Here is a 15926-nt window from a genome sequence, read left to right as displayed (position 1 = left end):
CATAGTTTTTAGCAAGTGCAATCATTAGATTATCCAATTGAGACCAGCCATATTTAGGGTATCCATGTGGTACCATCCACAGGAAACTCACAGTAAACCCCAGGCAATCCATGTGGGACCATCTTCAGCAGCAGTGAGTGATTCTCAGAGGAGGCTCCAGGAGAAGTAGAGCATCAGGATGGGTCAGGCACGTCCAGAGGGTAGAAGCAGTCAGGACTACCGGCAGCTCATCAAACAGCGGAAGTAATGTCCAGCTCAACAGAGGGTGCCAGAGAGCAAACATAGATTATTAGATATGCTTTTGTCTTATGGCCCTTTTCCACTACCCTTTTTCAGCTCGCTTCAGCCCGACACGGCTCGCGTTTCGACTATCTAAGAACAGCACGACTCAGCTCGCTTCAGCCCTGCTCAGCCCCCAAGACTCGCACGGTTTTGGAGTGGGGCTGAAGCGAGCCAAACCGAGCTGAGTGAGGCTAGGGGCGTGAGGAGACACTCCCCTGTGCACTGATTGGTGAGGAGGAGTGTCCACACACGCCCCGCGAGCACGCTGGGATCTGTAAACACCGTAAACCCGGAAGAAGGAGAATTACGAGAATTATGAAGCCTTATGCGCCTCGCCTCATCTATACGCTCTTGCCAGTATCTGTTGGCGTTGTCGGCGACAACAAGCCACAGCACCAAGACCAGCAACACTAACGACTCCATGTCCTCCATGTTTATTGTTTACTCTCCGGGTTGTGAGACTACCGCTTAAAAGGCCACTGATGTCACTGTTTGCGCCACCTAACGACATCACCTGACGTCCACCCACTTTCGCTAACTCCACCCAATGTGTCCACCCACTTCCAGCCAGCACGGTTCAGCACGGTTGTAGTCGAAATCCAACAGCCCCACTCAGCTCGACTCAGCCCAACTCAGCACGGCACGGCTCAGCCCAACTCAGCCACGTTGGTAGTGGAAAAGCGGCATTACAGTGGGTTAAGAAGATGAACAGTGTGTGCAGAGTGCAAGCAGGGACTTCAGCAAGACTAGCTATGATGGCATAACTAAAACAGAATGCGAGAAGGTAACACAGACATGTGGGAGGACCAGAACTAAACATGCCCATGGAACCTTTGAGACCTGTGCCTTGGCCCAAGAGAAGAGCTCTAGGGTTAGGATTAGGGTTGAGACACTTTTCTCATTCCAGCAATAGAAAGTGCTAGTGATGATGAATTAATTTTTCAGGATGATAATGCATCTTGCCACAAAGCAAAGAGTGTTAAAGCATACTGGTATGGCATTTAAAGGCGTCGTGCGATAATTTCAGCAATCAGGCTATATCATGTGTCAAAATGTCGGGTTTGGTGGGTTATTCAAGCCCCTCGGTTTCCCGCGATCTCAGTGTCACGATGCACCCGCTACAAGCATTTAAAGTTGACGCGCACAGCCAAATTTAGGCAGCCAGCCGTTAACTAGGTCAACTTATGTGTGACGTCATACCAGTAACCTCCCTTGGGTGATGCTGGCCTGTCGCCATGTTTTCTCTATAGCGTGCGTTTACCAGAGTTGTTTACATTGCGGATTTTGTGGATTTATTCAGTTTGTGGATAGTTTTGAACACTCAAAACACTATGAAATGATGTATTAATATTCTGTGATACAAAATGCCTAATCGGTGTATTGTGTTTGGCTGTAACAACGAACACTGAACACTATTTGTGACTGTTGTTATCAATGGATCTGATTTCAAGGTCATGGCTAGGTATTGATAGAAAAAAATTATTTTTTTAAAAACACATTGTGGCAGCGGGGGCGTGGTCAAGCGCCGGTCTGTGACAGGAGGGCGGAGCCAGGGAAGGTGAGTGGCAGAATCATTACACCTGACGGTAATTAACCTGTGTTTTGTGTGTTTTCCCAGTCACCGCGCCCTATTTAAGGAGGCAGAGGGAGAGCAGAGAAGAGCTCATCCCGGGACAAGAACACAGTGTGTGTGTTTCGCTATCAGATTAAAACTGGCGGTTATACTGAAAAGTCTGGCAATAAAAAGCCTATTTGCATCTGAAGCGTTGTCCTGCCGTCCTCTGTGCTCCACCCACACTTCAGAGAGCTCTACAGTGGTGCCAAAACCCGGGACAAGGTGGAGCACCAACCTCGCAGCCCCATGGAATCCTCCCTGTTCGCGGACCTGGTCCACGCCCTCGCCACGGCTCAGCAAAGCCAGCACCAGGCGCTCGTCACGCTCCGAAAGGAGCAAGAGCGGCGCTTCGAAGCCCTGGTGCTGGCCCAGCAGGAAGATCGCGAGGCGTTCCGGCATCTCCTCGCGTCGGCGGGGTCCACCAACGCCCCGGCCGCGGGCCCATCTCCCCTCACCGTGACCAAGATGGGCCCGCAGGACGACCCTGAGGTGTTTCTCACATTGTTCGAGCAGGTCGCCGAAGCCTCGGGGTGGCCGATGGAGCATCGCGCGGCGTGCCTCCTCCCCCTCCTGACGGGAGAGGCGCAGCTGGCCGCGCTATAACTCCCCGCCGACCGCCGGCCTACGCGGACCTTCGCCGGGCCGTCCTCCAGCGCGCGGAATCGCTGGCACTGTTGTTCTGGCGTGCGCCCCACGCGCTGGAGGACGGCCCGGCGAAGGTCCGCGTAGGCCGGCGGGGAGTTATAACGCGGCCAGCTGCGCCTCTTCCGTCAAGAGGGGGAGGAGGCGCGCCGCGTGCTGCTCCATCGGCCACCCCGAGGCTTCGGCGACCTGCTCGAACAATGTGAGAAACGCCTCGGGGTCGTCCTGCGGGCCCATCTTGGTCACGGTGAGGGGAGACGGGCCCGCGGCCGGGGCGCTGGTGGACCCCGCCGACGCGAGGAGATGCCGGAACGCCTCGCGATCTTCCTGCTGGGCCAGCACCAGGGCTTCGAAGCGCCGCTCTTGCTCCTTTCGGAGCGTGACGAGCGCCTGGTGCTGGCTTTGCTGAGCCGTGGCGAGGGCGTGGACCAGGTCCGCGAACGGGGAGGATTCCATGGGGCTGCGAGGTTGGTGCTCCACCTTGTCCCGGGTTTTGGCACCACTGTAGAGCTCTCTGAAGTGTGGGTGGAGCACAGAGGACGGCAGGACAACGCTTCAGATGCAAATAGGCTTTTTATTGCCAGACTTTTCAGTATAACCGCCAGTTTTAATCTGATAGCGAAACACACACACTGTGTTCTTGTCCCGGGATGAGCTCTTCTCTGCTCTGCCTCCTTAAATAGGGCGCGGTGACTGGGAAAACACACAAAACACAGGTTAATTACCGTCAGGTGTAATGATTCTGCCACTCACCTTCCCTGGCTCCGCCCTCCTGTCACAGACTGGCGCTTGACCACGCCCCCGCTGCCACACACGTTTTAAGTGTTTCTGTGTATCAATCATTAATTGTACAAAATGATTTTCATACATTTATGTATTTGTCAATCTTTCTTTGTCACATGAAGTGTTGTCTTGATAACACATGTGGCACATAATTTTAGCAAATGGATGACAGAAGATAAATTGAAAGATTTATGCCACAGAGCTGCCTTTAACTAATAATTATCACTTATTACTGACGATTGTACGTTTACTAAACAATACAATACAAAGTTCAATACTCCCAGCCTATAACATACTGAATCTCAAGTTAAAATCAACCGCAATAAAAGGAAAATGATGAAAACTGGAATATCAAGGGGTCGACTGTATCAGAAGGCCCACTGCATTTCGCGAGATCGCAAGCTGTCAAGTTGCTAGAATTCAATCTTTCTAGCTATACTTTCACCCCTACAGCTATCAGTATTACACATAATCATAGATTAATCACACAGCATTCTAATTCAAGTGAAAATGGTCTTTAAAAATACACATAAGTAGTGATTTAGTCAGAGAAACCAACCAAAACAAGTCTTCATTCTCGTCCTCATTTTCTTCTGAAGATGAGCGCTCAGGTTCAAATCTGTAAGGCTGGATACCACCAGGACATTCAGCTGTCAAAATCTCTACTTGTGGGCCATTTTCTTCTTCTGTATCGGTAAAATCAAAGCTAATTTCCTCAGCATCGCTCCTATTTTCTGGTGTGTCCGTCATTGCAACTGCACCGAGTGGTTACTGGTATGACGTCACGCAACTGTTCCATTGACCGAGAGGGGGCGCTGCGAATGCGGAAAATTTCAAGTGATGGGCATGATCAAATAAGGACCGATTACAACCGCGGGAAGCTTTTGAAAAATCGACGGTCAATTTATTTCGAATCTCGAAAGCATTCTGGTGCAGAATAATGCGACTTTTATGGCCACTGCGTGACGCCTTTAAACATGATCGGTATTAATAGTACAAGCCCTAATTGTAATAATGCACACAAGTGCAGTCACCTGATTAGCAATCATAAACTTCAAAGTCCAAAAGCACATCAAGCTTTTTGCACATGGGCAATCAATATGAAGTCCAGGATGTGATTCTAATGATGAAATCGGTGGTGTTTTAGAAGCGCACAGTCGGGAAGGCAGGAAAAAGGGTTTGGCAGCGACCTGGTGCTGATGTGGAAAGTATGCCAAGCAGAAAATTGACATTGAATGTGTTTTTTGTAAAGAGCATGAACTTTTCTGTGGTTTAAATACAGGCATAGCCATTGAATTGTTTCACAGATAAACCCAGTTTGAAATGTATGTCACACACATAAGCCTGCGTTAACCCTAACCCAGACCATGATAGCCAGGCATGTGAGAGGGCCAGCACCAGATTGAGAACTCACAAATGGGTAAGCAGCCACAAGGTTCTGGATTCAAGCCCAGTGGCTGACAGGGGCCTTTCTGTGTGGAGTTTGCATGTTCTCCCCATGTCTGTGTGGGTTTTCTCCGGGTGCTCCAGTTTCCTCCACAGTCCAAAGACATGCAGGTTAGGATAATTGGTGGCTCTAAATTGTCCATAGGTGTGAATGTGAGTGTGAATGGTTGAGGGGAGAAAACCTCTATAATAATCCAGCAGGAAACCACTACTATAATGTTCCCTAGATACTTTGATGGCTGAAGCCGTTAGAGTGGCCACGTCACTGTAGTGATATGCCAAAATGGATGGATTAGAAAAGCTCCAGTTTCCCCCACAGTCCAAAGACATGCAGATTAGGTCAAATAACCAGCTATTGAGGTATTTCACCTGACGTCACAGGGTCACGTGACGCCCCGGTGTCCACCATTTTGGACGGCAAGCTAGCTAATGTCAACATCATAGTACGTAGTATGTTGCTGTAGCAACGTTTACGTTCAGTCATTTGGATGACTGTTAAAACCTTTCAGTCTCAAGTTTTTCCTTTACTGTATTTACTAGTTTACTGAGCCAGCCAGCCAGCCCCGGAGCGCTAGCTAGCCCCGGCCAGCCCCGGAGCACTAGCTAGCCCCGGAGCGCTAGCTAGCCCCGGCCAGCCCCGGAGCGCTAGCTAGCCCCGGAGCGCTAGCTAGCCCCGGCCAGCCCCGGAGCGCTAGCTAGCCCCGGCCAGCCCCGGAGCGCTAGCTAGCCCCGGCCAGCCCCGGAGCGCTAGCTAGCCCCGGAGCGCTAGCCAGCCCCGGCCAGCCCCGGAGCGCTAGCCAGCCCCGGCCAGCCCCGGAGCGCTAGCCAGCCCCCGAGCGCTAGCTAGCCCCGGCCAGCCCCCGAGCGCTAGCTAGCCCCGGCCAGCCCCCGAGCGCTAGCTAGCCCCGGCCAGCCCCCGAGCGCTAGCTAACTAGCCCGTCCCGGCCAGCCCTGGAGCGCGCTCAGTAAACTAGTAAGTACAGTAAAGGAAAAACTTATAACGGGCCATGTCTCAACAGACTAAGAAGTTATTTCAATGACATTTAATAACATTTTGTTTATCCTGAGGACTGAAAGTAAATGAAAATGTGAACAAACCTTAGCTGTCAGTGAACAATCCTGGTGGAAGCAGGTAAACGTCCTTCTCTAAGCCTGCTAACCTCAATTTTTGCAAATCCCTCTCCCTCTGCTCGCCCTGTAAATGCCCTACGTCACTGGATAGTGAAGGTGTTTTCTGCATCTCGCTCCTTTTTCTTTTATGTTTTTCGTTTGTCGCCTTCCTCGCATTCAAACTGATTCGAGCCGTGCCGTCCAAAATGGCAGCATCACGTGATTTGGTCACGTGAGTGAAATACCTCAATAGAGATCTTGCATGTGACGTCACAGCCGATCCAGATTGTGACAGACGCCATCGTGTCGGTCAAACGCCATATTCCGCCTTCTACTTCTACTTCTGGTTCTACTTCTGCTTTTACTTCTACCTTTTCTTCTGGAAAACCCTACTATGTACACTTCTACTACAACGGCTGCGGCTACAAGCTCTCCCTACCTGTGCACGGTTTTTATGTTTTTTGTGTGCATTTTTGCGTGTTGTTCGTCTGTACCGGACTTCAATATCCACTACAACTGTATGGACTTACTGAACATTGGTTTCCAGCAGAAAATGACAGTTTGTAGCGATTTCCATCGCATGCACAACATTCCGGACGAGAAAAAAATAAAATTCCGGACGAGAAAAAAAAAAACATTCCGGACGAGACCAGATTGCGAGACCAGCAGGGTCTCCGTGGATTGTTATCGGAAGCAAAGCGAAGGAGGCAGCGCCGGGAGCCGAAGCAAAAGCGAGGCTACAGGCAGAGCCGGCCTGTTGACTAAGCTCAGAAAACAGCTACTCAAACCTCCACTGCCAAGCCTCTACCTCTCCAACGCCAGATCCATGTAAACAACACGGACGATTTGGAATTACCTTATTCTATAATCGGCTGGTCAGTGCTATACTCAATACTTAAGTGACTTACCCATCCAGTGAGGATCATTTTCTTGCTTACAAGATGCCACATCTGAGTCGCTGACAAATCCTGAATTTCTGTAAAGAAAACTGTCCAGAGATTTATAAGCACGCAGTGCTTCACCACTGAACAGCGAGGGAAAGTTGATGAGGTAATCATACACGTCCGGGTATTCCGCTGGCAGTTCAAAATCCGGTCGTGAAAACTCCGTCCGGAAAGCCATAAGGGTCACAAATCTGTAGATCATTTATTTTAGACATATATCTAGTTATCTGTTCATTAGAAAAATGAGCCGTGTAGTCCGTCGGTTGAAATTGATCCATTCTGTACACGAGTGCAGCAGTATTCAGCGGTGTTTTTGACCGACACGATGGCGGTTGTGTACTTTCCGGTCACGTGACTGCAAGATCTCTATAGGGATTGTACAAGTCAGTGCAAGGGATAGGTAGGAGTGGCACCCCAATCTGACATTAGCTTCAGAAATGCAAGATGCCGAGGAGACTCGCCATGATGATGATGAGATTGTGAGCAGCTATGCCAATAAAATTAGATCATGGCTACTTTTGGAGGACAGTCTATTTGACTCTGCATACTAACTCTATTTTGTTTGTTTGATTAGATTTTTTTTGTTAATATGTTTTTATTGCTTTAACACAAAACACACACACACAGCACCAAACAGCAATGCATAATGTAAAAGAAAAACAAACAAAACATAATGGGGGGGGGGGGTTCACATACAGTGCTGGCTGAGATACTAGTATACACACACCAAAAAAATTTTTTTTTTGAAATAAAATAAGGCTACATATCATGACATCAAGTGTTTAAAGAAAAGAAAGATATAGCAGCTGACCAGTTACTGATTATTCGTGGCGTGGCTTTGTGAAATCTTGCTGTAGCACGCTCAGGAAGTAAAATGTCCAAAATGTAGGAATGCCAAATGGCTACCAGATTCATATCAGACTCGAACCAGCCTTTCAAAATGGCTTTCCTTGAGGCAGTCAAAGCCACCATTAAAATCCTTTTCTGTTGTAAGCTAAGAATTAGATCAGAATCATCAGCTAGTAAAAGTAACCTAGGACATAAAGGCACCTCATCCATTAAAAAATTTGAAAGTGTTTTAACAACATGCTTCCAAAACTTGACAATGGGTGGGCATTCCCAAAACATGTGAAAATAATCCCCAATAGAGCCTGTGCTGCATTTCTTACAACATTTATCATCTGAAAGTTACATTAAGTAAGCTCTGCATGGTGTTATATAGACCCTGTGGACAAACTTAAAATGTATTAATTGATGAGCCAGACATTTGGAAGATGAGAAAATATTAGTCCAGATAGTTTCCCAGTCAGGCTCCACACCATATCTGTCAAACTCCCTGAACCAAACTGAAACAGCACCTATGGGAGAATGTCTTTCTGCAGTAAATAAACCATACAAATAATACACCAAACCCCTGGTTGAATTAAAGTTCTGCAAATGTTCAAGAAGGGGATGATTGACCAAGTGGCTATCCCATGGAACCCCATAGGCCTTAAGTGCAGAGCGTAGCCTAAGGTAAAAGAAAAAGGATGTACCAGGGAGAGAGAAAGAGTTACAAATGTCTTGAAAAGAGCGTAAACCATCAGGGTCAAAAATATCATTGAATATGGACATTTTTATTTGACCAAGAAGGAAAAATAAAAGGTTTAGAGCCTGTTAAGAGAAGGTTGTTGTGTCATATGGGAGAGGATTTATGAAATTTGTGGTTATACCCCAGAAACTTGCAGGCCTGTTTCCAAACTTCAAGAGAGCAGTTTATAATTGGACCCAGTCATAGGCATGAGCTTCTTTGAGTGATACCTGCAAATGGTAAATCCTGTAGTCTCAGGGGATGAACTAATTCTTGTTCAATGGATCGCCAGGAAATTTTGGAAGAAGGATCAAACCATGTTTTTACAAATCTCAGCTGAAAAGCCCAAAAATAATGCTTGAAATTAGGCACAGCTAGACCACCAGACAATTTGGGAAGCTGCAGTGTCTTTAAACAAATTCTAGATCTTTTCTTATTCCATATGAAATTTGTACATAACTTGTCAATGTCCCTAAAAAATTGTGGTGGTGGAGTCAGTGGTATAGCGGAAAACAAAAAATTAACCCTGGGAAGAATGTTCATTTTCAACACAGAAATCCTACCGCAGATAGAAATTTGGAGTGGGGACCATCTGTTCAGATCATTCTTGACTTTTTGTAACATTACATTAAAATTGCGCTTGCGAATCTCACTGAGGGAAGGATGAATACTTGCACCTAGATAAGTGAAACCAGAGGTTTTAATCTGAATAGGTGAGGATACAGGAAGATTAAGTTTAGGTGGGATTGAATCAAGAGGCATTAATATAGATTTACTCCAGTTGATTTTGTAGCCTGAAAAAGAGCCAAATCTTTCAAATAAAGCTAGAGCTTGAGGAACTGAGTTATCAATATCAGAAAGGTAAAGAATAATGTCGTCCGCATAAAGCGATATATGATGTGTGGTGTTTTTTATTTGTATAGGAGAAATTAAAGGACTCTGTCTGACTGCTTGAGCTAAGGGTTCCAGTGATAAAGCAAATAAAATTGGAGAAAGGGGGCAGCCTTGTCTAGTGCCTCTCTCTAGACAGAACTGTGAAGACAACTTGTGACCTGTGGAGACACTTGCAGAGGGTTTGTTGTAAAGTGTTTGAACCATATGGATAAATGTGTCTCCAAAGCCAAACCTTCTGAGCACAGTCCACAGATAGCACCATTCCAGCCTATCAAAGGCCTTCATAGCATCTAGACTAAAGACCGCATATGAATCATCATCATCTTTGGTGGCATCTATAACATGCAAAAGCCGCCTAACATTGTCTGAGGCCAAACGGCCCCTGATAAATCCTGTCTGATCCTCATGTACTAAATGAGAGATTTCAGTATTCAAAACAGACTCTAGTAAGGCAGCTGAAATGAAAATGTAATCAATTCTAAAGAATGTTTTATGACATGAAGAGAAAAATGTGTAATCCCTTGCACTAGGATTCCTGATACGCCAGCCATCCACTACATTTAAGTCCTTCATGAAGTCTGTAATGTAGTTAGATGAAAAAAGCTGGTTGGAAGTAGGTGGAGTAGAGTTGGACCTATCCAGGATATCAATTGCTAAATTGAGATCACCACCTAAGATTATAGGAACATTTAATGGTAGGAGTCTGGCTTTGACATCATCAAAAAACTGCGGCTCAAAGATATTTGGGGCATATATGGAGACTAGACAATATTTAACAGAATTTAAAGTAATCAAAGCAAAACAAAATCGACCATCAGAATCATTACCTAGCTCATCTACATGCAGATTCAATTTTCTGTCAGCTAACAGTAGAACACCCTTTGTTTTATTTGGGGCACAAGAAAAAGAAAGGATTTTATAAAACTTATTATATGAACATCCTGTTTTCTTAACCCTTTGGTGCATAAGTTATCGAACCCCCACTAATGCATAACATGGGTCTAAATAGACCCGCATTCATTTCCAATGTAATTCAGCATTAATGTTATATTCACTCTCACAACTTCTTACAACTTCTTGTATCTTGCAAAATTGCAAAGTGTATTCCTTTTTTACGTAGAAAATCAAGGCACCTAACCCTCTTAATAGGCTCATTAACTCCCTGCACATTCCAAGAAGTCAAATTGTAGTCATCAATCATTAACTGTTATGACCATACATGGTGGTAGGTTGGAAAAATGAAATATTACTTAAGACGCATGCACAGTATGGTAGAAACAAGAGTACATTGCGTGGAAAAAAATAAAATTACATAAAATGTAGCCACGTAAAAACTTAACGTAACGAAAGAATAAGCACAAGCCCCACCCCCACCCCCCACCCCCCCCAGACTTGAAGCATTGCTTTAAAACAAGAATGTTGCTAGTCCGCCAGGGAAAAATGCTAACATCCCTGCGAGGTCTAGCTAGAGCAAAAATAATCACCATTCCTTGGATTCGAGCTAAGACAGTCTTGCAGAACCACATTCAATTTGGATATTCTAACACGAGTCATTATTTATGAAAGAACTGACCCGACGAGAACACTAATGGAAAAACTACATTAATCAATCAAGGTTTATTTCTGAGTGTACTATGGCATCGGGCATCACGTTCATGACATTACACACCTCTACACCTCTCCTCGCCGAAGACCCTAAGATTACCTGCCACCCTGGATCCCAATATAGACCTAAAATGATGTTGCTGGTGCCCCTAAAGGCTGAGCTAATTTGAGGTGCTGTAGATTAGATTCTCCTATAACCAGAGCTCTATGCACAGGCTTCTCAGCAGGTGCTTTACTGTGGCAAGCAAACCCGATAGTAGTGGTGCTCCTGCATGGGAGCCTAAGCATGAACTTTGATTTTGCAATTATGCCATTGACTAGTCATCCATTCACCATTCACCCACTGTTTGAAGAAGAAGCCTTTATTTGTCACATGCACACTCAAACACAGTGAAATTTGTCCTCTGCATTTGATTCATCCGAAGCAATGAACACACACATGCACACACGCAAGTAAGCAATGATCGCGCACACACACACACACACACACACACACAGAGCAGCGGGCAGCTATGCTACAGCGCCTGGGGAGCAGTTGGGGTTTAGGTGCCTAGCTCACTTCAGCCCAAGGTCACCTCCATGTTAACCTAACTGCATGTCTTTGAACTGTGGGGGAAACTGGAACACCCAGAGGAAACCCACACAGACACAGGGAGAACATACAATCTCCATACAGAAAGGCCCCCATCGGCCACTGGGCTCAAACCCAGAACCTTCTTGTTGTGAGGCAACAGTGTTAACCACTCCACCACCATGCCGTATATTTTAAGGGTATTTCTAGTATACAAATGAGTATCAAGAAGTACTAGACTTGGCAGTGGAGGTATCTCTGTCAGTGCCATTGGCATTACGTTATACTTCTTTTAGCTTAATATTGAATTGATTCCCTTTTAATGTTTTTATAGCTGGTTTATTTAACACTGATGTATTTCTTGATTTGCAGTCTTCTCCAAGCATAGTCCAGTTCCAGAATAACACAGCAGAACTTGGAGCTACAAAGGGAATAAAATCCATGTCTGATTGTGAACAAAGCAAAATCAGACACACTGGTGAGCACAATATGAGTGCTGTGGAGGGATCTGACCAAAATGAGGTAAAAGAAGAAATTGTGCTGAATCAGGATGGACAGTCTTCAGAAGAGGAAGTGGAGGAAGACTGTGCAGAAAGTGAGAATCACTCCATCCTTCCACCGTCTGTTCTCGATAAAGCAAGTGTCATTGCTGAACATTTTATTTCTAATGTTCGCCAAAGTAGTGCAGCACCAGATGAGCTTCAGTCTCCTCAGCGAATTCAACAGGGAGTAACGTCAAGCAAAAACGCAGCTGCTCATTTTAACCTCCTGTCCCCAGGGGAGGAGATGATGTATGGGTCAGATCGACATGCCTGTAGAAGGAGAGATTCGACTCTGTCCAAACAGGAACGGCTGCTCATTGATAAAATCAGGAACTACTACGAGACTGCTGAGCAGCAGGACGCAGGTTTCAGCTTGAAGCGCAGAGAGAGCCTGACTTACATCCCGAGTGGGTTAGTGCGCACTTCTGTCAGCCACTTTAACAAAATCCCTCACAGTGATTATCGGATTAAACCTCCAAACACGGAAACATCCTTAGTGGCATCATTACCCACGAGTTCTGACATCAGAACTAAACCTGATAAACTCAGACATGTGTGCAGCAGAGAGGCTGATGGCTCTGTGAGTCAGAAATCAGAAGAGTTTTCAGAAGAATGTTTCCATTCATCAGCAGAAATGATTAAGATTTGGCAGGAAATGGAGAAAGAAGTCACAGGCTCACTGAGAGAATGTAAGTTCAGAGATATGTCACGGTTCAGAGGAACAAGTTCAGTTTCCCAAAGATTCAGTCGAAACACGGAAGCTCAAGTTAAAGAACAAGAACTGAAGGCCGCTGATGATCTCAGTACTATTACAGAGGAATCACCAATCAAGGTGAGACACTGTTCTAGCTTAATATAATACGGGAGAAGTGTGTGGATGTGTGTTTTATACTTTTAATTTAAAAAAAAAGTACAAAAGGATAACCCTAACTATTATTTTGTTGCAATTAAGGGTATAGAAGATGAAAATGAAAAAGAGTCAACAGAAAATGCAGTCTTAAGTCTGAGGAAGAAGTTTAGCCAGAACATACAAAGCAGAGAAACTTTTAATCAGCCAAGGAGGTGGGCCTCAGAGACGACCATAAACACAGTTAATCAAATACCATCGCTAACAGACGAGGAGACCAAGACAACCATCAAAGGTGAGAGTTTAATAGAAAAACATTACAGCGCAATTAATTATATCTGTTGACAAGACAGACAAGCTGCCTTTGGGGGGGTCGTTAACTAGTGCAGGATTATGTAATCATTAACTTTGACCATGTGGTAATTACAGTAAATGGAAGTGATCAAACGTTGATTAAAAATAAAATTGTGTGCGCGCGCGTGCAGTACCCTCCACAATTATTGTCGCCCCTTGTAAAATTAGTAAAAAAGGTTAGAAAAAAATCCACGTTTTGGTGAAGTCGCTTCATCTCACACTGAGAAAATGAGAAAAATCCAACCTTTAATTAAAAGCACTTTATTCAGAGGAAAACAAATCCCTCATCAAGAAATAATTATTTTCAAGATAAATTCAAAGCACTATAGTTGCAGGCTCTACTGTATAATCTCTAGCTGTAAGTACATTAAGGCCGAGTAGATCCAGTCCTATTCCCAAATTTAATCCACACCATTTTGTCATCAGTAGTGGTGATTTAATAAACTGCACCTTGCGCCTGATGTTCATTACAAAATGTTTTCTTTTCATTTTATAGGAAAACCAAACCTGGCACTCTCATTAACAGCATGTGTTCAGGTAACACAAGATGTACAACAAATACAGACTTCCTCTTCCAATAGTGTAACAGTTTTATCTCCAGAACGTTCATACTCAAAAAGTCCCATGCCATTTGAGGGTTTTCTTTGGCCAGATGTAAGCGAGCTGTGTTCCAAGTACAGCTCTTTGGAGTGTGCTTCTCTCACACCACTCACTTCTACTGCAAATGCACTCAGTCCAGGCTACGGCATGGACAACAAAGCATCTCGGATTCAGCGAGCTGGGTCTCTGGATCAGAAAATGGTTGGCTTTGGATGGACTAATTTACAGGACAACAAGGTCAATAGTGATTACTGTATCTCAGCACAGGCACCATTACCCAAACACAGGACCATTACTGTGCTGGAAAAAGTCAACAAAACCGATACACACACCAGCCAATCACAAAATCATGTCCAGGTTCAGTCCCCCACATCGAGGGAGAAAATGTCCCTGCTGTCTGTGACTGAGCGCTGCCGACTGTATGAGGATCTGGATGAGGCAGCTTTCAGAATGGAGCCAGAAACCAGAAACAAAGACAATAAAACTGATAAACACAGTAATGCCACGCAGCAGGGTGTTGTCAAAAACCTCCGGGAAAAATTTCTTAATCTGAAATAGATGAAGGGTACATGTAGAGTAAATTGTGTAGTGCACTATGTAGGGAAGAGAGAGGCTTTGGGATGCAATCCTTGCAATTATTCCCGGAAGAGACCGCACTCATCTGGATAGAAATATTTCATCATAAGGTAAAGGGAGAAGAGCTGCAGGACTGATCTGCAGGTGGCTTCACTGTAAGGGGGTGAGTGAAGACAAACCATGGCAGTGACTTAAGTAAATGTAATTGTGACTTCAATCAGATTTTCTCATTTCTCTCTTTAATAATGCAAATAAATGTTAACTGAAATAGATTGACATTAATGGTTCACCTGTAATTAACATCATGCACTTAATTATGATTGGGGTAGTTTTATATAATATAAATCAGGAATTATTGTCTATTTTTGTTAAGTTTTTTTGTGTGTGCGCACGCGCATTTAAATTGAGTATAAAAATCTAAACATCACTGTTTTATTTCCTTCTATTTTTATTTTATAATTTTACCACTTGTTTAATATAGCAGACTATTATCTATCACTTGTTATAGACAAAAAAGCACCACTTTAAGCTATTTTTTGCTTTCACTGTACAACCATGCTGCTGAACTTTGACCTAAAAATCTCCTTTATAGTAATTGCTGTTTTATTAAAATTCATTTTGTATCTTAATTGTAAAGAATAAATCTGATTCTAATTCTGTTGCAGAAAAACAGGAAGTAAACGTCATAAAAATTGATTAGCGTAAGATGTTAATTTCCTTTATATTGTGATTTTCCCCTCATTACTCATTTATAATAATTTATCTGATATTTATTAAGATCCTGAAGATGATTGTGGTTTATGTATACATTTGTATTAAATATACATATAAGAAATTAGTGTGTATAGTATTTCTGCATTTGGTTGCTAAAATGTCTAAAAAATGTTTGTGGTGGAAAAGAGAACATTCTAAAGACAGATAAAAAGTAAACTCACAGCAACACCATTAACTCCAAGGTAATGGGTTTATCCTTATTAACGCTAATCTTCTGGTACATGCCCTTAAATAGGTCCCTATATAGAGCTAGTGTTTCATAATTGGTTATATGTAAATAACTTTATGCTTATTCGTAAAATAAGATGATTACAAATGATTACATAATCAACAGGAAAGGAAATACATACATGGTGGAAAACTGATATAATATTAGGACTGTGAGAATTACTTCACTCCAACTTCAGCTCACAAACTATTCATCATACACAAGACATTTCAGTCCTAAAACAGCAGACCTCCCTCTGTGCCTTATCAGACCATAGATGACACATTTTTGCTTTTCTCACACACAAGCCTAATAACAAACAGCTGCACTAAATTTCTGATTACACTACACAAATGTGTGGCTGTCACATACAGTGCGAGTGGCCATAATAAGATATATTTATTCAGGATAGCCCAATTATGTGCACAGTTCACAATCTCATAAATTGCCACCATGAAGTCAAGTTTATTTGTATAGCGCTTTTAACAATAAACACAGAGATGCCAATCACTACAATTCGTGTGTAGTCACTGCGTTTTTGACAGTAGCACTACGAGGCTACG

General features: G+C 44.0%; 1 protein-coding gene across 8 annotated transcripts in view; it reads left to right on the top strand.

Moving 5' to 3' along the window:
* The window catches only part of LOC132883045 (pleckstrin homology domain-containing family G member 3-like), an 82858-nt gene extending 67701 nt beyond the window's left edge, over window positions 1–15157 (top strand). For 6 of the 8 annotated variants that reach the window (XM_060916176.1, XM_060916177.1, XM_060916175.1 and 3 more), the window contains 3 exons: window positions 11835–12836; window positions 12957–13146; window positions 13702–15155. In XM_060916176.1, the coding sequence (XP_060772159.1) occupies window positions 11835–12836; window positions 12957–13146; window positions 13702–14363 (1854 nt within the window). In that variant the 3' untranslated portion in view covers window positions 14364–15155. Of the gene's footprint in view, window positions 1–11834; window positions 12837–12956; window positions 13147–13701 lie in introns of all 8 variants that reach the window. The other 2 variants (XM_060916172.1, XM_060916171.1) reach the window with 1 other exon arrangement.
* The last annotated feature ends 769 nt before the right edge of the window (window positions 15158–15926 follow it).

Source organism: Neoarius graeffei, chromosome 3 (assembly GCF_027579695.1).
Source record: "Neoarius graeffei isolate fNeoGra1 chromosome 3, fNeoGra1.pri, whole genome shotgun sequence".
Taxonomy (NCBI): Eukaryota; Metazoa; Chordata; class Actinopteri; order Siluriformes; family Ariidae; genus Neoarius; species Neoarius graeffei.
Note: the sequence above shows the minus strand (reverse complement) of the source record. Positions and strands in the feature narration are given on the sequence as shown.